Here is a 25,638-nt window from a genome sequence, read left to right on the forward strand (position 1 = left end):
GGTATATCCACACCTTAGGAGACGTGTCCATAAAAACTAAGAGTCACCGTGGAAGGTTTATTCCCGCACGCACGATCCAGTGACGTGGCCTCTGACCTCGTGCGGTGAAACCAATGACACTCTCACTCCTGCCATGAATGAGGAGCTCATTGCGGTTGCCTTCCGGTCCTGACGGGATACCGAACGAGGTACTGAAAGCATCGATCCAAGCATATCGTGAAATTTTAAGAAAGATCACGAGATTACGGTACCGGAGCATCTATGCAGGTTGCTTAGAAGCTACTTTGAGAACACGGCTCATGGTGCGAAGAAGTACAAAGTGATCACGCGTGTTCCACGGGGCTCGATTCGTGGTACCACGCTCTGGAACGCCATGTACAATAAGGTGCTGAGACTCAAGCTGCCCAATGGGGTCGATGGACTTTGCCAACGATATCGTTCTAGCAATGTTCGGCGAGTTTTTCGAAGAAATGGAAATTTTGGAATGGAAGTTGATTATCAGCAACCGCAAGGCGGCATTAGAGGTTGGCCTATTACGGTAAGGGGACAAGTAATTGTCTCTAAACGCAATGTGAAGTACTTGATTGTCATGACGGATAATCGACTGAACTTCACCAGCCACGTCGAGTATGGTTGACGCAAGGCGTCAACGGCGGTTACTGCGCTGTCCAAAATTATGCCAAATGGCTATGGACCTAACAGCAGTACGAGACGTCTGATTTCCAGTGTAGCCATGTCGGTGCTATGGTATGGTGCACCGGCTAGGGCCTCAGTGCTGAGCAGTACGCGCAAAGCGCAAAGGCCGATGGCGCTGCGGTTATCGCACCATATCGCTAGATGCGATAGTTGACATTGCGGCTATACTTCCTATATGTATACTCCTAAACGAAGATGTCGAGTGCCACAAACTGAGAAATGTCAGAGACATTCAGGATAGAGTTAGACTGGAGTCTTTAAGTAGATAGCAAGAAGAATGGAACAATACCAAGCACGGCACCTCACCCAATTTTATCAAGTCATGGAGTTCTTTAAGAAGTACCTACATAGGTGTGGGCGATTAGGATTATCATTTTGCTCCGTTTATACTGTATCCTAGGAAACTGCGGAAAAGGTGATGTTTCATTGCCCGCGTTGCAAGATGCTTGCCATCATTGGGGTAGACATTAACGTATATTGTCGACGTGAAGCGACGTCGGTACGGCGGTGATGTACATGATGGATGAGTTGCAGCGGCTAGAACGGGAGCAACGACAGTGACAGAACAGCATAGCTAGGGTTAGCGATAGACCAGCTTGGACTTAGGTGATTGGTGCAGCAGCAGCAGCCAGCGTAGGTAGAGATTCTCCCATAGTAATACAACCCGAAATAATAATACCCGAAGTAACGGTTGTTCCGGGAAGGGTATATGAAAAGGAAAGCAGTAAAGTTTGTAGTGTTTGTAGTAGGTAAACGCAAGTTTGCACCTTACGAATCCTACATAACGCCATATAAGGTGCAGTAGGGCAAAGAAAATTTGGGTGCCAAACTTAGGCACTACAGATCGTTTACAATTTTCAATTTGTGAAGCTAGTTCATACAATTATCAGTGTACTGGAACCTCCAGGCAGAGGCTTGCGATGGATGCCATGCTTTTGTCGCCAACATCTCAGCACATGCGGAAAAGAAACAGCAAGTCACTGCATACGTTTCACTCAACAATGTTGGCAGCAAATTTATCTATCGGGAGGGCGCTTTTTCTGCAACAGCGCCCTTCGTTAAGTCGACTGTCAAACATCGTTCGTTAAGATAGGGATAGCACCCCGCTGCCTCCAGATCAACACTTAACCAACCTCTCGACTCATCTCGATCAACCTGGTGAGTAGGTACCTACACGTATTGGATTTAGTGAATACAGAAGAAAACAAACTTTGAAAATTTGGCGTGCGCTAGATGACCGATGCACTATGGCGCAAAGCTGGCCAAAAGTCAAAAATCCAATTTCAAGCTTTTTCCATTATTATATTTTTATCATTTTCCAGAATGCTTTGGGAGGTTAACCTGAAAATTATAGCCAGTTTGAAGTTAAAATGAATTTTTGACAAATGAAGAATGAAGAAGAATGATATTTTGTTCTTCCATACAAAATGTATGAGAAACTCAACACCAATATTCAGCGATCAAGAAAGTATGGCGGGAAACATCAGAAAACGATCACGTTAAATGCATCTTATAGGAAATTTTCTCTACCTTTTGGAAATCTAGGTGGCTTTCTGCGTTTTGCTGCACTAAGGAAGTAATATCGACTGTTTGGCGGGTATATTAGAAGTGATTTCTTCTTCTTACATGAAGGTATGATTTTCTCTTCCATTGGAGAATTCCACGAAAGTCCCAATTAAAAATGCTCGTGTTTGTTCAAATTTTGTATAGTTGTTTCTTTTCGGAAAATTTTAGACCCCTGACTTTTTACTTGGCGCTTAGGGTGTCTTTTTCTGAGTTAGTGTGGTGCCAAAAATCATCATTTTTGACCAATTTTCTTTCTTTAAAAATTCGTAACTGTTGAATTACTGAACCGATTTGAATTTATTTTTATATAGTGAAGATACCTTACGATGGCGCTTCGAAGAGCTAATTCTATAGTTTGAACGAGCTTTTAGTGGATATCGCAATTCACTAAAGTTTTTTTTTGTCATAATTTTTTTATGGCTTGTGAACCACCCTAATGCATTATGATACAAGTTTTTTATGCTTTCTACGGCAAATACAAAATTTTCTATCTCAAAAACAAAAACCACAATGAAACAAGTAAAAAACGACACCTTTTTATTTAAATTTATTTAAATTAAAACCACCCTAATGAGCGATCAGTTTTTTTTATTTCTGATCCCAAATTTGAAATCAGTGACCCAAAATTAGCTAAAGATGTTATATTCAGCCGATTTGAAGTAACTTTTGACTTTTGGCTAAGCTTTGTATGGAGGAGCGCCACTGTGCGATGAATAGGATCGAAATCCCTTTTGTGGATAAATGTTCCACTTGTGTGTGTGTGTGTGTGTGTGTGTGTGTGTGTGTGTGTGTGTGTGTGTGTGTGTGTGTGTGTGTGTGTGTGTGTGTGTGTGTGTGTGTGTGTGTGTGTGTGTTTGTGTGTGTGTGTGTGTTTGTGTGTGTGTGTGTGTGTGTGTGTGTGTGTTTGTGTGTGTGTGTGTGTGTGTGTGTGTGTGTGTATGTGTGTGTGTGTGTGTGTGTGTGTGTGTGTGTGTGTGTGTGTGTGTGTGTGTGTGTGTGTTTGTGTGTGTGTGTGTTTGTGTGTGTGTGTGTGTGTGTGTGTGTGTGTGTGTGTGTTTGTGTGTGTGTGTGTGTGTGTGTGTGTGTGTGTGTGTGTGTGTGTGTGTGTGTTTGTGTGTGTGTGTTTTTGTGTGTGTGTTTTTGTGTGTGTGTTTTTGTGTGTGTGTGTGTTTTTGTGTGTGTGTGTGTTTGTGTGTGTGTGTTTTTGTGTGTGTGTGTTTGTGTATGTTGGTGTGTCATGGGCGTAGCGACGAGGACGGGGTCTTGGGGGTTCAAACCCCCCCCCCTACTCCCCAAAAGAAAATTTGTTCTACACTTTCAAGCTCAATTCAATTTTCAATTTCACAGCCATCAGTTTATAGCAGGACCCGACAACGTCATTTTCAATTGCAAATCGTCACTCGACAATGAAGCAATGACGTTTCGGTTTCAACTGAAGCAACACCGCTTCGCTTCAAAGCTGGCTTCAATCAGTGTCAGTAAAACATTTCATTTTCCCTTTTCTATCAAATATTCAGTAGAAGTTCAGTAACTTTTAACGCAAATGAATTGAATTTGAGAAGCATTTTCTACATGTATGTCCACGCATGTAATATTTAATTTTCGTGCCTGACTTTCAGTTGTCATCATTTGGAACAGTCACCAACTTCAGATGACGTTTGCATCAAACGTTCTGTTCAATAAATGAAACCAGTCGCTTAATGTATGATGCGAAGATGAGAGAAAGTCAGCTTCATTTATTTGTTTCGACTATGCCGGGTCCTGGTTTAAAGCACAAGAAAATTTGCAGGACTGGTTGTACGATCCTCGTCGTCGTCGTCGTCAGCAGCTTAGAGGCGGGATGGTTCGTGGTGTTTTAAGCTTCATTCAACTTGATTTTGGGTTACACGTCGCCCATTTCGCAGGCGTTTTTGAAGTTGCAGTTTTTTCGATTTAGAAAATAAAAAATGTCGGTTAGACTCGGTCAAGCCATATCGCACGTTGAGTCCCTCTGGGTGCCGGTAGGGTTGTTGAATAGAACCCTTTTTCCTTACGACGTATCCTGTTCACCGTAGCTTACCGACTATTGCCAAATTGAATACGTCGCTGGATCTCCTCATTTGTTGCTGTCCGCGGCCACCAGCGATCCCACATACACGAACCCATCTACCACTTCTGGTTCGTCGTTGTCAACAATTACCATCCGCGAAAAGCGCGCGTTGGTCTCGTTTGAGCCTCTATCATGTATGTATTTTGTCTTCGACGCATTTATTTTAAGCTCAATCCTCCTGGCCTCTGCTTTCAGTCTAGCGCAAATGGCCTCAGCCGTGGTAATGTTTCTGGCTTTAATATCAAAGCTCATAGCCTGCGTAGTTTGCTACAATTACTGAAAATTAAACTTCTCGATTGGATACCTGCTTGTGGAATTACCCCAAGAGCGATCTTGAAAAGCATGCAGGATAAGTTGTCAGCTTATTTTGACCCTGGCCGCGTTTCGAAGAGACTAGATCCTATGGACTCTTACAGCCTCTCCGAGCCGAGATTCGAACACACAACATGCCTCGATGCCAACTTAGAGGCAAAATTTTAACATTTCTCTTAATTTATTTCAATTCGATTTTTTGTCAGATGAAGAATACTCAATCTCAATCTAAACAGCTTTTAACTTAAAATAATTCTCCATTTCTTGAATAAACTGCATAAGTTTAGGCTATATTCGATTTCTTTTGTAAACCTCGGCCTCGGTCTTTTATAAACTTTCGTTTAAAAGTTATAAGCAAAAATGTGAAAACTACTTGGCTCGTTTTTTTTCGGAACCACAATACCGATTTCAACGATCTTAGTACCAAATGAAAGCTCTTACTATTGCTAAACTTCACGCCAAGGTCTATTGAAAACAAACTAGTGGTTTAAAAGTTAGCCTTAAAAAACCAGTTTAGTTTTCACAAGGTTCAAATGATCGCCTGTTTCTCGGAGATGGCCAAACTAATTTATGCGCTATTGGCTTCATTTGGCAGGTTATACAGCTGGATAGATCACTATTGAATGGTTTTTTATTCGACGTTTAATTTGAAAATTATGAGCAATCGTATACACCACACAAAAATTAACAATAATTTATAATGATTTTAACCAAGATAATTTACCTAATTTCAATTATTCTAATATCAAACGAGAGGTTTTGACACTACAAATATAGAGTAAGGAGGGGTAAAAGTACGATGCGGGTAAAAGTGCGATTCAATGATTTATGAGTGCGGATTCCGAGTAAATTGACTACATTGGCATGGATGGGTGAGTACTTTGACAGCTTAAATCCATCATAAACATTTGTTGTTTACGAATCATAGTTGCTGAGTTATGGGTAAAAGTTATTTTAGAACGGTTTTGATGTAATATTTCGTTGTACGGCAAATACGATATCAACAGGAGGATATTACTTATTCACAAATTGTAGCAGCGTTTTACATCACTCAGATATCTCTCTTGAAATTGCGGTGAGAAGAATTTACAAAATATATGTTGCTTTTCCATAATTTAATCAAACCCCGTCAAGCGCCTAGCGGAGTAAAGGTGCGATTCACGGACGGGGCAAAAATGTATAGCTTATATACAGCTTTTGGCACTATATTACAGATACTAGAAATGGAAGATCTGCAGAAAACTGTGTTCTACAGATGTTGGTCGAAGGAAAACAATGTTTTTCCGCTGATGAAACATAAAACAAACGTTTGGGAAAGTTTCGATCTGTCGGAGGCTGCAATACACCAGCAAAAAATAGGAAAGGTGTAAATTGAGAATATTCCTTACCGAAACATACTGCAGATTGACGATAATATGGTTTTGTTAGCTACTGCTGTGCTAATTTCATGGATTCGAGCTTCGCACTTTTGCCCCGCGGTAATCGAACTTTTACCCCGCTAGTGGGGTAAAAGTGCGAATCGGCACTTGTTCAGAAGAATGAAGAATTTATTTTCAATAACACTATTATTCCAGATGATTTATAGTTGAATGTAAAGACATTGAGTAGCTGCATCACTATAAAATATATTTTGTTGTTGTTCTTCTTTATATCTCGCGAAAATTGATGACAACTTCAAACATCGCACCTATGCCCCGCCCTACTCTACTCTGTCTTTTTCCAGGTTTCATTTTTTTTTGGCCTTTTTTGTCACGCCAACATGTATAAAATTTGTGTTTCGCACCACCCAAAAGGAGCATTAACACTAAAATCTCCATCCCTTTTTGCTGTTCTGTAATGTACCTTCTATATGCACATCCCTTAACGCGTACTATCTTCTATGCTAAGCTCTACTGCGCTACTAGCAGAACGGAGATTATCCGAAATTCGGCAAATGGGTGGGAGAACGGTGGACAACGTTTAATCAGCTCGTTTATATATCAAATACAGCGAATTTGCCAAAAAACTTTACAAACCTAACGGAAGCTCTATATTATGGCATTAATTAAGCAAACACAAACAACTAACTCCAACAAAGTACCGCCATGATAACTGTTCAGTAAGCGATGTAAAATTATGAAAACAATAAATATTTGACGAGGAAATTGTATGCTAATTATCATCAAACATATTTTCTTGGCGCTTTGCTCCGTAAGAAGGAAAGCTCCGGGTAAAAAATAAATTAATGCGTGCATCTCTTTCGGGGCGATTATAATTTAATGTTCAACCGTGGACATTAAAAGTTGGAATTATGTTGTGATTTTATGGCAATAGCTCGAGCTTCACCAACTCGTAATGCAGTATCATTGCAGACTACGTAAAAATATGAATCGACCGGAAGAGTAAGGTAGCTTCACCACAATTTCCTCCAGCAATTTGAACATTATCGTCATTCAGGAGATACCGTCCTGATTCAAATTTCGTAACCCAGTATAAATTGTTGCTTTTTCAGGTCCGATAAATAACACCGAGATGAAAAATATCAATGTTTTGTTTTCAATTGGCTCAATATAAATTCAGTTAGATTATAGTTTTACGTTATAATAATACACTTTTCCTAAAGGGGTACTTCTACAATTTCCACGGACGGTTTTCAGTAACTCTGTATACCTCTATTGACAAATGTTTTATTTCAATGTGCGAAAAGTAAAACTGTTCAATGTTTGCCGCGGAACAGTATTTTATGCTCGCAATCGTACTTTCCCAAACTTTCAGCTCCCTTCAGTACACTGGCCAGGCGGTGACCAGCACCACCCACTCCGGCAGAGCTGAACATCCAGATCGCACCTAAAGCTATCGCATCGTTGCCTGTGGGATCTACAAAAAAAGACATTTTTAAAGCTTACACAGTGCATTATGCCTCATTTGTCAGCGTGTTTGACTGCGTGGAATAAACCGGCGAAGTTCTAGCCCATAGTAGCAGATCCTTTAGCAAATGTGTATCTACAACACGAACCGTCGGAGCCGCTGACAGTTGGAGCTGCTTTTTGCTACAAAAACGAAAGGATTTTTTGTGGATTGAAGATTGCTCCCTTCGACCAAATAGACCGAAGGTACCACGAGCGTCTCCAGGCCGCGGAATGTCAGGGCATGAGCCCCATATTCTATAATAAAATTGATGTCATCAACAATAAATTTTGGTTGAAGCAGACCAGATGTGAGAAATTCCTTCCCGTATTTATCATCTGTTGATTTTATTAGATTCACTTGTTGCACGAAGGTGGTTCTATTCTGTTCAAATGCATAGCATTTTTAACAAATCACAATATGAAAACGTAGTTCCCCTTCTTCTCTTAGGGTCTGGATACGTAAGTTGACAGTAGACCACCAACTAGAACGGAAGGAAAGCAAAATTGTCATTGTAATAATGCAACCGGCTGGCTAGTCATAGCCGTAGTATAAAACCGGACCGAAAAAAAAGCCGGAAGGACGCATATGTTCAGCACTTTTGGAGATCTTGTGTAATAGGATTAAGTGGTTCTCAACGAAAAAATAAGCGTGTGCCAACGAGCAATCACTTAGATTTTAGCGAAAAGCATTATTTGGAGTTAAGTATCGTATTTACGATTGCGCTACGAGGCACAAACTGCCTAAGTTTTACATACGAATAGAATAGAAAATGAAACCATTTCCAGTTTTTTTGCTGTGAACTACAGTTGTGAAACAGCCTTGAGGAAGTAGGATTTCTATAAGAGTAAGTATTTGTTGAATTTTTGATGCATTATTTCAGAAACGTTTAATGACTAGCTGATTGCCCGATCTTACTCGAGCCTCCTTATCTCTAAGTCACTTGTACATTTAATATTAGCTGTATTGAATTCTGTGAATCTGATATCAAGGCTGTTCTTTCAAAGCTAAAAACATCCTGTAAAGCATCTCTTATTTTTCCAGTATTTAAAAAGGGCGGAAAACGCAACGTTGAAAATTACCGGGGAATTACATCTTTATGCGCTGGTTCTAAATTGCGAATTGCAAGAATGAGATTCTTGCGTATGAGCCTCTGTTTAGCAAAGTGAAATCTTGCATTACGATGGAACAACACGGCTTTTTTCCAAAGCACGCTATTAACACAAACTTGCTGCAGTTTAGTTCGTTCTGTCTCCGTCATATGGAGAAGGCTGCTCAAGTCGATGCAGTATATACTGATCTCAAAGCAGCTTTCGATCGCGTAGATCACCAAATTTTGCTACAGAAACTCAACTGGCTAGGGGATCCTAATGAATTCGTCTTCTAGCTCCTGACATATCTGACGAACCGCAGCCTATCAGCAAAGCTTGGTTCTACCGAATCGTTTAGTTTCTGCAACCAGTCCGGCGTTTCACAGGGAAGTAAGTTAGGACCTCTACTTTTCATCATTTACTTCAATGATGTTTGTTTCATTATCTCACTGGAATGCATACTTCTATACGCGGATGATCAAAAAAAATTCCTTGCTGTACGATCTGCAGAGGACTGCAAGCAATTACAAGAATTTATTAATCGATTTACGGACTGGTGTCGTATGAACAAGCTTACTATAAGCGTCAACAAATGTCCAGTGATCGCCTTCACTAGAAGTAAAACGCCAATCCAGTATAGTTACAGGATCGAGAGTAGGGTTGGGATACCGGGAGTACCGGAACCGGGAATACCGGTACTACCGGCTGATTTTCCAGTACCGAAATACCGGTACTGGCCCAAGAGAAAACCGGTACTTTCGGTACTGATCAATTATACATGTTTTCTAACATTCGGCCGTAAAATCGAAGATAAAAATTTTAAAATAATTTCTAAACCTACGCGCTATAGTTTGATAAAGCAAGCGGATGAGTTACTACAACGATTTAACACCAGTAACGAGATTGAGGAAATTGTTGAGCGTTAGTTTTTGGAATGAATATGGCTAGCTGATCATGAAGGAAAAATTAGAACGAACTTCAGTCGCCTATAGCTGTTCAAGCTTTAAGAAGTTCGATTATACCTGTACACCAAAACACTCTGCGGAATGAATTCGCTTCGATGTAACTCAAGGATTGAAGAGCAAGTATGCTTTTCGGTACCCTGAGTACAGCCTGTCCTTCAGCGATACATGCTGAGAAAGTATTTTCAGCGTCTGGCAGGTTCGTTTTCGCATGGTGAATAGTGCATTGAATATTCTGTGCATCTTAAAGTTGAATTTTGCAAGCTTCTCCTCAAGCAGCATACAACCGGAGGGTCGTGTTGTATCAAAAACTTATCTCCACTGTACTTGGTCCTAGGCTACTTGTCACCAATTCATTGAGCTTCTCGAAGTCGGCTTCAACCTGGTCGTTGGGCCCCTCTATTTATGGTACCGCCGGGTTTTTTGAAAAGAACAGATTTCGGTGCACAGTTATCCGTCATCCTTGCGACATTGCCGACCCATCGCAGCCTCCCGACTTTCGCCAGATGTCGTTTGGAATCACTCCGATTTCTGCAATCGCTAGCTTTGTTCATTTTTACAAGGGCCCTATTCTCATAGATCTTGGATGAGAATACAATTAGCGATTTTGAAAGTACCTGGGTGACTCCTGTTACCTAAGTGACAGTACAAATGAAATGGTAACTGCAAGGTGAGGTGAAGTGACTTAAGAATTGGACCTCAAATGAAAGTATTAGCAGATTTTTCAAAGAACAAGGATTTTCTTTTTAAAACTTTGGGTACCGGTACCAGTACCGGTATTACCGGTACTGATCCTTCCAGTACCGAAATACCGGTTCTCAAAAATCCTGGCGGTACTCCCAACCCTAATCGAGAGCTTCAACGTGTTGTTAATGGCAAAGACCTGGGAGTAGAAATGGATTCAAAGCTCACCTTCCAAAATCACTATTCCAGCATCATATCCAAAGCAAACCGAAATTTGGGTCTTATCATATGCTAAGCTAAGGACTTCCGTGATCCGTACTGTTTGCGCGCCCTCTACTTTTCCTTAGTACGATCTATTCTGAACACCGCCTCCGTTGTATGGAACCCATACACACGTCTCTGGAGTTCAAGAATCGAAGCTGTTCAACGGAGATTTGTTAGGCATCCATTACGATTTCTCCCATGGTCTGATCCATAGAATCTTCCACCGTACGAAGGCAGATGTAAATTAATAAATATGGACACCTTAATTAAAAGAAGGGATGCTTCAAGAGCTATTTTCGTTGCAAAGTTGTTGAAAAATGAAATTGACGCGTCAGAAATTTGATCGAGGCTGAATATTAACATCGCACCTAGATCTCTAGAATTTTTTCGACCAGAATTTCACCGTACTGTGTATGGAAAGCGTAAACCAGTCCAAGAAATGTGCCGAATATTTAACAGGGTTTATCATTTGTTCGATTTACACCACTCATCAGACTATTTCAGACATAAAATATACTAGTGTGACATACTAGTTTAAGTTTGCATAATTTATATTTCTGTAATTGTATTTGTATATGAAAATGTTTAAAGTAAGCTTCTAAACATGTATGTTTACAATTGTACTTGACCGTGGCAATCTATGTAATTTATATTTGTAAGGCTGTACTCAGTACTGAAACAAAAGATTATGGGTTTTTATGCCGATTTGAGAATGATGTCAAATCGGCTTTTCCCATAGACTTCAAGAAGACTCTGTCCGTTGAAGTTAAATAAAGAAAATAAATAAATAAAAAATGTCTGCTATTGTAACGAAAATTCTCAAAGTCCAAGAAACAAACCCCTTTTTCTTCATTTGTATGTGTCAATGCTGATTATTTTAGGATAAAGAACCGGTTTTAGACAGTTTAAGCGGGCCACTGATTGTTTTAACTTATTACAAGCGAAGGGTTAACTAAGTGGGGGATATCAGCGTACCAATCTTCTTGCTAACTTTAATTCTTCAAGCTGTTACCACTGGAAGACACTATTATTGAGCTAAACTTTCGATTTTTTGCTTTAAAAGTTGGAACGATGGAACTAATTTTGATCAGACCGAACATATCTTCACCCCCTGGATGCTTTTTAAGGCAATCCTGAAATCTGAATTTTTAAACGCCCCCATAAAAAATCTCTCCAACTTTTCCCCCTATTCAGAATGTACCTATCCACGGCCTAATTTGCTTCCTAATAATCGACATATTCTTGCAACAACCCTTATGGGAGTTTTACAGGGGGATATACCTATGCGAGGTTGTGCTGAATCGATCGACTAGAACCGACTAAGTTGACTGTTTGGTAGGGCGATGCATTAGAGCTGGCCTGTGCAACCAGACCCCAACCGATTTTCATTTTAAGGCCAGCATTAGAAAGCTGAGAAAAAATTCTATGAGAATCATTTATAAAATTAGATGTGGAATGGCATCGGCTGATTAAAACAACCAGTTATCTGTAGCAATGTTCACAATTTTCATATAATTATTGTAATATTTCCAAAATTTGCTATGAAACAAACTCCAAACGACACGGTTTTGTAAAAAAAAGAGATACAGTGAAATTAGCGGCCATCTTGGATTTGACCGCCATGTTAGATTTTATCAAAAAATTTCCGTTTTCGTCATGATCCCCTCAACCGATTTTAATTTTAAGACCACCATCGAAAAGTTGAGAAAAAATGGGACATATGAACAATTTGGTGAAGATACATTCACCAAATTGGATGTGTAGTCGCATTAAATAAACGAAACAATTAATTATCTGTATCAAGTTTAATTGTTTCATTTAACTAATGCCATTGCACATCTAATGTAATGTTAGTTTGTTTCATAGCAAATTTTGGAAATATCAAAATAATTATATGAAAATTGTGAACTGGTTGTTTTATTCAGTTAATGCCGTTGCACACCTAATTTAAGATGAATGTTTCTTGTAACATTTTTTTCACAGCCTTCCAATGGTGGTCTTAAGGCGAAAATCGGTTGGGGGCTCATGGCGAAAATGGCGATCTATTGATAAAATCCAATATGGCGACCAAATCTAAGATGGCGGCCCAAAAAAAATTTACTCCATTTGAAAGCCCTGTTCCTCTTTATAGAACCGGGCAATTCGTTAATTGTTTCATTGCAAATTGATGAAATATCACTTGATATAGATATCAATGTTTGCTGAAAGTCACGGGTCGGAAAATGTACACCCAGATGCCGACGAAACTTCTTTGTCTCACCATGGATGATAAGACTTACGTCAAGGCGTACTTCCGGCAGCTTCCAGGGCTACTGTTCTTCACCGCTCAGCACACTTTTATGTTCCGCAGGAAGTAAGTAAGCAGAAACTTTCAAAGTTTGCCAAGAAATATATGCTTTGGCAAGCGATCGGCTCATGTGGCAAACGGAATGCGCCGTTCGTTACTACCGGGACTGTAAACGGGCAGATCTGTCTCAAAGAGTGTCTACAAAAGCGTCTGCTTCCTCTGTTGAAGCAAAACGAGGGCCCTACAATCTAATGTGTCGAGAAGAAGCTTGTTGCGAATGCAACAGACAGACGATTTTCCGGTTCTTTAACAACGTAACTCTTTTTATTTACTACAGCTATAGACGCTGTTAAAAAATCCCTATGGTGTATAATATAACAATAATTAGCTTTCCATGTAATTATACAATATTCTTTCATGTTTACTATTGGTTTTGATTTCATAATAATCTAATTTTTAAATCACTTACGTTTAGTGTCTTTTTCCAATTTGTTATTTGTAATTAGTTTAGCTCAATTCCGCTTAATTATTTTTAAAGATCCTGACCGTTCTCTTTCCGTACTGTAGGCTTAGTATCTGTTTAGATGATAATTAGGATATAAATTTTTACCAAACCTCGCATGCATTTTAGCAATGCAATCACCTTTGAGAAACAACGATGTACGAAACAACGTATCGTTTGTAGCACAGAACGGTTTTAGAAAACTATCTTAAAATCAACTAATTAATAGTTTTAAGCAAAATTTTAATTTTAGTAGTTTTAAGGCAAAAAATCGGTACTTTTACTAGTTTTAGGGTTCACTTTTTTTTCTCGCTATCGAAACGCTCTTTTCTTTATTTACTTCTGGCCTGTCATTTTCTCTGCTTCAGTTCGATCCCACTGGTTCGCTGACGTTATGGAAGAATTACGGCTTCAACGTAATGTTGACGAAGGTGCGTCGCAACGAAAGATTGTGACACTCCCCCCGGTACTTCTAGGTCTAGGGTCCGACGATGTACATCAATTCGCACCGACGTCTAACACTGCTAGCTTCACCGCTGGCCTTTCGAATACTCCATGTTCAGTCTGCACAACTGCGCGTCGCACCTGTCCATCTTTGGAGCGGACTGCACGAACCACACGACCCTTCGGCCAACAGTTCCTTGGCAGAGTGTTGTCTACAATAACGACAATGTCTCCTACAGTGATCGGTTTGGTTCGGTTGAACCACTTTGTCCTCCGTGTGAGTGTGGGCAGGAACTCAGCTATCCACCGACGCCAAAATCGGTTGGCATATACCTGGGACATCTTCCAGGTGTGTTTCAAGGCGTAGCTGCTGTCGTCGTATGCGATCGGGGGCTTAGAACCGTCTGACGACCCTATCAGGAGATCATTCGGTGTGAGCGCTTGAGAAAACTCATTGTTTAGTGGTAATTCTGTCAGAGGTCGGGAGTTAATGATAAGCTCGATTTCAGTGAGTGTGTTCTTCAGTATTTCGTCAGTGGGTGTTCGAGTGACTTGCAGGTGCTTCAGGACTTTCTTCACAGATTGAACGAGGCGTTCCCAGACTCCGCCGAAATGAGGTGATGCGGGTGGATTGAACGACCATTTCGTATCAGCGGTGACGAAATATTCCATCAATTTGTCCTGGTTTACTTGCTGTAAGGCTTCCTTCAGTTCACGGCTGGCTCCGATAAAGTTGGTGCCGCGATCGCTAACTATCTGCACCGGCATACCTCTCCTGGCGATGAAGTTTCGGATGGCAAGGATGCACGAGTCGGTGGTAAGACTGTGTGCGACTTCAAGATGAACCGCTCGTACAGTTAAACAAGTCACTAATACGCCCCATCGTTTTTCGGTCCTCCTACCAACGGCCACGTGCATTGGCCCGAAATAGTCGATACCGACGTACGAGAAGGGACGACAGAATGCTTGTAAACGCTCGGACGGTAGACCTGACATCTCTGGGGCTTCCGGCTTCGCTCGTTGAATCTTGCAGAGTTGGCATCGTTCTCGAACGCGCTTGTAGGCCGATTTCAGTCCTGGAACGTAAAATCTGCGTCGGACCTCGTTAAGCGTGGTCTGGTGATTCAAGTGGCAGAACTTCTGGTGAATATTGGCGATAATAAGGTCTGTGACCGGATGCCGCTTAGGCAGCAGGATTGGATGTTTTGTACACTCGTCCACATACGCGCATTCGTCTATGCGACCTTTCATTCGCAATAATCCATCTCCACCGATGAATGGACTAAGTTTGTACAGCGAACTACTCTTCGGCAAAACGTTCTTCCACGGCAATGGCTTCGGCTTCTGCAGTAGGGTTTTCTCTTTAGCAAACTCTGTCTCTTGAACCGACTTGAAGATAGCTAACTGCGCCTTCTCAAGTTCTTCTTGCGTTAGAGGTCCAGTGACGATGGGTTCCTTTGACAACTTCCGCTGTAGATTCGACGGAAATCGTTGAACGAAGGCTACATGTCGTTGTAGTCGCTTCCACTTCGAGAAATCTTCCCAGCGGAATAGAGCGCGTTCCACAGAATGGTGCAGTACATTCAGTGCTGACCGCTTCTCCTCTGCGGTGTGCTCAATTTTGAACTCGGCGGCAGGCCATCTTTTTGTTGGTCCCCACAGGAACTCAGGGCCACGGAACCAGCGGCTGGTAGGAGTGAGATCCGGCAGCGTCTGCCATTTCGTTGCATCGTCAGCGACGTTTAGCTTTGTCGGGACCCAGTTCCATTCGGAAGGCTCCGTCAATTCCAACATTTCACTGATCCGCACCGCAACGAACTGGTTAAATTTCCGATGGTCGGAATTCAGCCAACAGAGGACATTTCGTGAATCCGTCCAGAAATATTTTTGCACAAACTTCAGTTTATGTGTCTGTATAATGTCGCTCGCTAGGCGAGCTCCAATGACTGCTGCTTGCAGTTCTAGTCTAGGAATCGACACGAATCGCAACGGAGCTACCCTCGTTTTCGCACGGATGAGCGCACATTCTACTTCACCGTCTTCTTCGAACCGCAGATATGCAACTGCAGCAAAACCATTCTCCGACGCATCTACGAATACATGCAGCTGGACCACATTCTGCTCACGTAAGCTCGTCTTCGTCCGATAACATCTTGGCACGCTGACCGATTCCACTTGCGGAAGAACGCGTAACCACGTCTGCCACTTCTTAAACTGCTCGTTCTGGATAGGATCGTCCCAACTTACACCACTGCGCCAAATTTCCTGTTGTAGTATCTTCAGGAACATTAGGAAGTGCGCCAGTAGTCCCAACGGATCGTAGACTGTCATCAGCGTGCTTAGAATCTGCCTTTTCGTTGGAACGATGTTACCTTGCAGTAGTTCGGCGTTGATTCTCGGAGATACCTTGAAGGTAAACGTATCGGTCGCAGTACACCACCACAAGCCGAGAACTTTCTCCGTCGCCATCTCACTTGACAGATTCAAGCTCTTTTCGCCGGCAGTTGCTTCCAATTCCCGCAGCACTCGTTTCGAGTTCGACAGCCAGTTCCGTATTTCGAAACCCGCCTCCGCGTGGACATACCGGACATCTTTCGCCAGCTGTAGCGCCTCTTCTTCTGTCTCTACACTGGAAAGCATGTCGTCGACGTAATGCTCGTTCACTATCGCTTCGACTGCCCTCGGGAACTGTTCCTGGAACCGCTGCGCATTGTAGTTTTTTACATATTGCGCACAGCTTGGTGAACACGTCGCTCCGAAGGTCATTACTTTCGTAACGTAGACATCTGGACTGCGGTTTTGCTCTCCGTTCCGCCATAGAAATCTCAAACACTGTTGATCGAACCGGTTCATCAAGATCTGAAGAAACATTTCTCGAATATCACCTGAAATGGCAATGCGGAACTCCCGGAAGCGCTGTAGTACAGATACTAATGAGGTGACTTGATCCGGTCCCGTTAGCAGGAATGAATTTAGTGAAACTCCCGAGACTTTAGCGGCTGCGTCCCAAACTAAGCGCATCTTTTTTGGCTTGTTGGGATTGACTACCGGAAAGATTGGAAGATACCAAACTCGATCGAATTTCTCGGTCAATTGGTTTGCCGTCAGCTTCTCTACGTATCCGGATCGTTCGTAATCGCGGATCTTCTCCTTCACCGATTCAGCCAGTTCAGGGTCTCGCTGCATACGCTTCTCCAAGCAGACCAGTCGTCTCATCGCCATCGATTTGCTGTCTGGTAGACGAACATCGTCACACCGCCAAAGCAACCCGGTTTCCACTCTCTTCCCTTTTATACGCGTTAAAGATTTCAGCAGCTGTTCTGCTCGCTCATCATCTTTTGAAAGAAGCGGTTTAGCTGAACGCACTATTCCAAGGCTATCTAATGAGAAATAGGCCTTTATTGTGTTATGCAGCTCTGTGTCGCTTCGCTCACAACACGGGCAAGCATGAAGGCTGTGATGGCCTGTAAAGTTTGTCATTGACGGAACAGGTGCCGAACAAGGCCCGAAGATTGTCCATCCTAGACGGGTTCTTGTAGCTATTGGCTCATGTTTTGCGCCTTCTCTGCTATCCAAAGCATGTCCCAGATGACAGTTATCTATCCCTATGAGGAGTCTAGGCCGAACATTGTGGTACGAATCACCCGGCAGCTCTCTTAGATGGTTATATTTAAGTGTTAATTCATCCATCTTGAGAGTCTGTCGAGGTAAAGCGAGGCTTTCAACCGTATGCACCTTTGGGATCCAATACGTTTTCGCGTCATTTATTCCTGAGATCTCCAGCGCTAGTTTCACGGATTCTGCTTCTTGCCGTTGATGATCGGCTGTCCACCCTAAGCACAGTGGATAAGATTCTCCATTGAGACCTAACTCTTTCAGAAGGCCATGTTCCATCAGGGTAACTGAAGAACCATCATCCAAAAAGGCGTATGTACGAACAGAGCTCCCGCGTCCGTGAATCAGTACTGGAATGTATCTAAACAACACTCTACCTACGTTGCTTACGTGAGCGTTGCAGCTTCCATAACCGGTCTCAACGTCCGCCTGTGACGTTGAAGGCTGAGGATTTAGATATCGCGGGTATCTAGAATCGTCGTGTAACAATTTATGGTGCATGTAAGAGCAACCATTCTTTCCACAAGCTTCCCTCACCGTACACGCTCCAAAATGTTTTGAGAGACATTTGCGACACAGCTTATTATTTTTGACAGCTGTCCAGCGAGCCCCGATGTCCATATCTCCAAATCTAGCACAAGAACTAGGATTGCGACATTCTTCGCTGCATATTAAACACCTTTTCCGCGATGTTGCTCCAGAAGGCACTGGCGAGCAAGAGGCTGGACTTGATTCACGGTGTAAGTACACTTCCTCCTTCCTGCTTCTCCTGTCAGATTTACCAGTATAATCGCCGAACGACGAAGGAACCGTCACCACGCATGCTGCTTCAACTAGTGTTTCAAGCCAGCTACTAAAGTCCGAAAGAGTAACCGCGTTTAGTGTTTGCCGATGTCTTGCCCAGTCAAGCTTGATAGTCGGCGGCAATCTTTCCACAAGCTCTTGGAGAAGCGCAACGTTGCACAGATGTTCGTTTAATCCACAAGCTACAATCGTTGCACACATATTCTGCACTGCAACTCCGAAATCGATCAAGGTCCCAAGTTTCTCCGTCTTTGGCGCTGACATTTCTCGTATCTTAGAGACCAGTGAATGGACGATCACTTCTGGTCGTCCAAATAACGTACGTAGCGTTTTAATAACACCTTCGAGGCCAGTTGGGTATAGTAATCTACTTCGCACCGCTTCAAGAGCCTTTCCTTTTAAGCTGCGCTGAAGTCGAAGTAAATTCTCTTCATCACTGAAGCCACACATCCTGGTGGAATTCTCATAAGTAGCAATAAATAGCGGCCACTCCTCTGGGTTACCGGAGAAAGCGGGAAGTTCTTTTGCTACTGCTTGCCGCGCAGCGAGTTGGCTTTTGCTAAGCTCGTGAAGAGAGGTCGCAGACTGTTCATACGACTGTTGATTGCCGGAAGAACGGTTCGCACGGAGATTTAAACCATCACTCATTGGAGCAGATCTGCTCATGCCGATTTCCATAGCCTGCAATCGCTCCTCAAGCCGCCTCGTTTCAAACTCCTGCTTTTTCGCCATATCTTGCAACTGCTTTTCCATCCGCGTTATTGCCGAACATACATCATCTGCAACACGAGATTCAGTTCCTAACGATGTTGAGTTAGCATTAGGAAGTACGATGGCAGGAACACTCAGCTCCTCCCGTATCTGCTGCTCTTTTCTCTCCAAATTCAGTAGATACTGGCGCTGTAAATCGCTTATTGCCTTTTCCATTTCAAGATCCTTCTTACGCAGTAACTCTTCATACGTATGCTGTTGCTGATCAAACCTAGCTTGCATTTGATCCATCATTCTTTGAAACCGTTGGACTTGATCGATTTGATGTTCTTGATCTGCAGTCGACTTTTTCCCTGCTCCACCCTGTACCGATGCCTCACGGGATGATGTGCCCTGAGCTGCACGCTTCGTTTCACACGACGAGCAACTCCAGTCTACATCTTCAATTCCTTCGTCGACACCTACGCACTTAAAGTGAAACCACCGACCGCAATCATCACAACTCACCATTAAGCTATTATCCGGATCATCACATATTCCACAACTCACACCCTGCCCTTTCGCGCGACTATTTTTTGGCATACTGAAGCTTCCCCGATCGCAAAGTAAACGGATTTTTTAAAATGTTGCGAATGCAACAGACAGACGATTTTCCGGTTCTTTAACAACGTAACTCTTTTTATTTACTACAGCTATAGACGCTGTTAAAAAATCCCTATGGTGTATAATATAACAATAATTAGCTTTCCATGTAATTATACAATATTCTTTCATGTTTACTATTGGTTTTGATTTCATAATAATCTAATTTTTAAATCACTTACGTTTAGTGTCTTTTTCCAATTTGTTATTTGTAATTAGTTTAGCTCAATTCCGCTTAATTATTTTTAAAGATCCTGACCGTTCTCTTTCCGTACTGTAGGCTTAGTATCTGTTTAGATGATAATTAGGATATAAATTTTTACCAAACCTCGCATGCATTTTAGCAATGCAATCACCTTTGAGAAACAACGATGTACGAAACAACGTATCGTTTGTAGCACAGAACGGTTTTAGAAAACTATCTTAAAATCAACTAATTAATAGTTTTAAGCAAAATTTTAATTTTAGTAGTTTTAAGGCAAAAAATCGGTACTTTTACTAGTTTTAGGGTTCACTTTTTTTTCTCGCTATCGAAACGCTCTTTTCTTTATTTACTTCTGGCCTGTCATTTTCTCTGCTTCAGTTCGATCCCACTGGTTCGCTGACGTTATGGAAGAATTACGGCTTCAACGTAATGTTGACGAAGGTGCGTCGCAACGAAAGATTGTGACAAGCTACTTGGAATGCCGCAAATTTTGTCAGAGCTGCAACGTAAATGGAGAAACGATCAGCTATCCAGCATCGGAGAGTTAGACAAAGCGCCAGCAATTGAAGGAACACCGAGGAAACAAGGCCGCACGCGCACAATTATATGTGCAGAGAGAGAGAGAGAGAGAGAGAGAGAGAGAGAGAGAGAGAGAGAGAGAGAGAGAGAGGAGAGTTACTTTCTAGATAGTCAGCAGCGCAAGATACAGCATGTATAAGAGTATTACATATACGCTAGCGCAACGTAGTGAGACAATTCCGAAATACTATAATCCAATGAAAACCCGTTGATGACAGAACAACTTTGTTGAAGACACCAACCTTCTATACGGTCAGAATCACGAGTTATTCCATGTTGAAACCAATTAAGTCAATTCCCATATGCTTAGACCCCAATAGAGACGTTCGACCACGTTAATGGAATCACTCGAGACCGTCCTTATTGGAAAAGTTCTTATTCGAAACCGCGTTATCCGGGGGACTGCAGTATATGGCAATGTAATGAAACATGTGTTATATGAATATACAATATATGAAGATTGCTAAATATATGATTTTACCATTAAGATGAAATGAAGTGTGTATGGGCAAAAATAGAACGATCTTACCAGCAGTCCTTCAAATGGAATAGAGTTGCATCATTTGAGTTTCCATAACTGCTTCCATTATAAATTTAATTTTTTCTTCTGGTATCCATGAGCATTAATAAAACTTTTTTTCGGCCAGAGTTTTCAATGTACAGTAGGAGGTGCTTCATGAGCTAAAAAAAAACAAATAAATAAAATAACTTATATTACAGGGTGTTCAACAAGTTCGAATACAACTTTTGATCGTTGTGTAAGCGCGCATCATATGCATTCTATGTATTGGTATTGGTGTCAGCTTTAGGCTAAACGACGCGCAAGGTGTCGGTGACTCGATGTCATTTGTTATTTGTTTACCGCGCGCAATGAAGGAATACCGTAACGTCGTAATAAAGTTATTTGCGAGAGGTGAGCGACCCGGCGATATATTTCGGCGGCTGAAATCCCACGGGGTGAAGCGGAATTTCATCTATAACACCATCCATCGGTACCGGGAGACGGGCTCGGCCAAGGACCGTGCTAGATCCGCCGCTAGATCGGCCGCGTTCGGCGAGGATGCCAGCAGCCATCAGGGTGGTGAGTGAGCGGGTTCGTCGAAATATGAACCGCTCGATCCGGAAGACCGCTGTTGACCTGGATGTATCGATCGGGACTGCCCACACCATCATGGCAAGGGACCTGGGATGCAAACCGTACAAGAAACGCAAGGTTCAAGGGGTAACAGAGGCTGAAGAAGAGGCTGGACAGAGCAAAACTGATACTTTCGCGGCACGCTGGTCAGGACTTCGTGCTTTCTGATGAGAAACTCTTCATCTTGCAACAGCCGCACCATGTCCAAAATGATCAGCTGTGGGCGCCGACGTTGGCCAGCATCCCCCCGTCCCACATAAACATCCCGCGGTTCCAGAGCGCCGCGTCAGTAATGGTTTGGGGGTCGTATCCAAGCGTGGGAAGCTTCCACTGGTGTTTAACGAGAAAACCGTGAAAATCAACGCCGCGTACTATAAGACCGAGGTTCTGGAGAAGGTTGTGGCCCCGGCACTTCGCGACGGCTACGGGAAAGATCATTACGTCTTTCAACAGGACAGCGCATATCGTCCAAGCGTGGTGTCGGGAGAATTTGACTGATTTTCTCGATAAGACTTTGTGGCCTCCCAGCTCCCCGGATCTTAATCCCCTGGACTTTTTTGAATGGCCAAGCACATGCTGGCCAAGCAGAGTGAACATACAGTGAACACTATGGACCAATTTAAGAAGCTCATTTCCAAGATCTGGGACGAGATGCCCATGGACCAGGTGCGTGCCGCATGTGATTCTTTTGAGAAACGTCTCAAGCTCGTCATAAAGCACAAAGGGGGGTGCTTCCACCTAATATGTCGTAAAGGTTCTCAATAAATACTACTTCAATAAAAATTGCCTCAGAAAAGAATATCTTGTATTTTCATTTTTTAAACACATTTTTAAAGTGTATTCGAACTTATTGAACACCCTGTAAACTTACCTACTAGCAAGGTAAACCCAGACCCGGAGTTTCGAGATCAGGCAGTCGTAGAGGTGGGCAACACAAAACGGCTCTTTTGTGTGAGCGGCTCATGGTTCACGGTTCGCGTGTCCGCCAAGTTGACAGTTGGGTAAATTGCGATTCACGAACCAAACTTCGTGCCACTTTCGGCAACCTTCGGGTAGGTTTGGAAAACCGTCGTTCTTTTTCAGGTGCCGTTCTTTTGAACGCTCTTTCCTGTGAACCGGTTCATTTGAACGGCCCGTGAGCTGTTCTCCCATCCCTAGGCATTCGGTAACCACCCTGCATCGCACCTCCTAGCTTGGCTACTCGATAGAGCATTACCGGGTAAGGCCACGTGGAGGTGCTAGGTAGGGGTTTGGGATGACTGGAACTATGCTCGACGCTTCCCCATTTGCCTTCCGCATTTCATACCCCTCGCAGATTAAGCTATTTTTGGGCCAGAAACCTATATTTGGGCAACCAGTGTTTTGCTGAACATAACTTGGTTCATTATTGTTGTACACATTGAAGCAAGCCTTTCTACTTAGGTAAAAACCGTCGCACATATAATAGTTGCATGTAGATTTCAAAGCAGATAGCAGATAGGTGGTAAATTTTGAGTCTATGAAGCATAAACAAGCATTCTTATTTATATATTAAGATAAAACAGTGAAGTTATCAAGTTCTATAGGTTAACAGGTTTTTGAAACAATCGAAAAGAGCTCACTTGTGATATCCCAGTTTAAGGGGAAGAGCTTTCTCTGAACGAAATAATCGCACGATACTATTGACAGTTGATTTATTATGCGAATATCCCAAATACACGCGCTCACACATATTGTTCTACGAAAAATGTATCAAATTATTCCGGACAGAATTGGATCTCATGGAACAGCGACACATTTTTGCAAATTCCCGTCTCATTGGGAATTCATAGCGAAACTGCACGCGGCAGCGAATTTTCTATCATCGTCGGTCTAAATGAAAAGCAACAGTTTTCTTTGTCGTCAGCCTAGGCCCCTCACAGGCGATCCGGTTTCCATGTAGAATAAAATTAGCAGGGCAAAAAAGTATTCAAATCCGGTCTCTCGCATCGATATTTTTACGCATTGTAATAAAGGCACGTTTCTGACAGTGGAGTTTTCCGCCTGTCGTGTCGAAAACGGGAGAATATTAATCGATTGGCAATTTTCTGGGTGTCGCGAACATTTTATTGTGGTTCCAAATCCCGGCATAACCGAGGTTTATTTCAATTCTGCCGATCCTGGAGGAGCACATTGACGGCATGACCGGAGTGAGTACAATAAAACAAACGTCATACACGGCCTGCATGAGGAAGCATTATAATTGAATTGGCTACATTCAGAATACGTACCGTACGTGACTTTTTTACTAGACGTAAGCGAGATGAAGTTTGATTTGTTGTGCCGTTGAAACGGTAGTATGAGGGAAACCTTGCAGGCGGAGGTAAGTGTGTTAGAAGTGGCCAATGATTTGATCAAACATGAATTCAATTTAGTCTGTGTTTACTGCAACTTTTCTCGCACGTATGTAAACGGGGCGCTTATTATTTAGCTAGGTTTTCCCCATTGTATTTATTATTATTATTATTTTTTTTTTTTTTTATTTGCGAGGTGTAAGGTGTAAGTGTGTTTTATTGAACATAAAGCAAAACGTCTTTTTAAGACTAAATCCTTCTTTATCGACAGACAAGTGAGGAACACTCAGTTTAAATCAAAATAGCTTTTAACTGAAAACAATACCCAATTTGCTGAATAAGGTTCGGATATGCCAGAATTGTTGTAACCTCCCCGCTCCTTTCCTTAAGAAAAATACTGGCTACGCACTTGAGCAAAGCGACTGCATTTTATTAAAACCCATAAAAACCTATCTTTGACTCCTTTCAAAAGGGGTTTGAATAAGACTCCAAAAGCTCAAAGATGTTAACATTTCTCAGGAATCAAACAACTGTCTAGTTTTCATTTAAAAGTGTAACTCTTATGAGTTATTTTAAGGTACATTCAACTAGAAAAAATTGTAGAAAAAAGAATATTTCTCGAGATCAGTCATCTAAAATTCGGTCCTCCAATTTGACGATTTTTGTCAATTTTGTACCATTTTTACGAGCAATGATTTTTTGAGTTTCAATTCATAGACTAAGAATGTTTTATAAAAAATAACTCGTTGTGACCAGTTAACGTAAAAACACAAAGCACAATTTATTTGTCATTTCGCTGGCGCGTATTTAAATTTATACAAATAGTTATAACAAAATTACAAATAATATTGAATTATGTAATACTACTACAAATTTAAGGCATTCATTTATCTCCGTCAGATTCTATTTTAAATCAATTGAAAGTGACACATGTAGGATACGAAATTACTATTCGCTGCTCTCTTATGCCATGCGTTTCCTGCAATACATCTAATAAATATGTTTAGGCTGGTAAAAAATTAGATTATTCAGAAACATTGGCAACGCTCGGGGTATTCAAGTGCCTCATTGGTAATACAAGAGATTTTGCAACTATAGTTTATTGCTAATTCTTTTAATTATATATTTTCATTGAAAGTGTTTCGAAATGTTAATTTAAATGATCCATTATGTAGTTGATAAATAAAATTTTCCTATTTAAAACCTTTCCTTATAACTAATAAGTAAAAATCGTATTCCAAATATAACAACCTACAAACCTAGCAACAGCTTTCCTCGCTTAAAATCGGGTAATACTAACACAATTATTGGAACAAAAAAACATGATCTTTGTTTTACTGATTTTTTTATCATTCCTATTAATGTGCGTTAAAATGCAACATACAGGAAAACATAACTGTTATTTTTTGTGTGAGACTGTCGATTGCGTGAATCGAGTTTGCACAAGGAAGCAAAAGACACCCAAATTGGGAATGTTAGGAAAATGAACCTATACGAAAGACCGGTATTGTTTGTTCACGTTTGCGTTAGCCTTTCACTTTCTTATTGCCTCGAAATGCAGACATCACCCATGAAACAAAGTTGGTAGGTATGAAACAAAGTTGTGAAGCAATAAATTAACTACTTGCCACCGTTAAGCTTACTGGCTGTTATGCTAAAAATATTTCGCCTGTTAAGCTACACTGCAAACGCGAGTAAACATGTGCGTGCAAATGAATTGCATCTCTATTATATTTACCTCTATTTCAGCTTAACTGAACAACTTTTATAAATAATACAATTGAAAATCACCCAATTTTGCTGTACAGTACAATAGGGTACTAAGTCCATAAACTCTTCTACTTCGAACCTA

At 41.7% G+C, this 25,638-nt stretch overlaps 1 protein-coding gene across 1 annotated transcript; it reads right to left on the bottom strand.

The window, feature by feature from the left end:
* Positions 1–13,837: 13,837 nt before the first annotated feature.
* On the bottom strand, positions 13,838–16,999 carry LOC128745718 (uncharacterized). Its single transcript, XM_053842798.1, has one exon. The coding sequence runs from the start codon at positions 16,997–16,999 to the stop codon at positions 13,838–13,840; it is 3,162 nt and encodes a 1,053-aa protein (XP_053698773.1).
* Positions 17,000–25,638: the final 8,639 nt, after the last annotated feature.

Source organism: Sabethes cyaneus, chromosome 1 (assembly GCF_943734655.1).
Source record: "Sabethes cyaneus chromosome 1, idSabCyanKW18_F2, whole genome shotgun sequence".
Lineage (NCBI taxonomy): Eukaryota > Metazoa > Arthropoda > Insecta > Diptera > Culicidae > Sabethes > Sabethes cyaneus.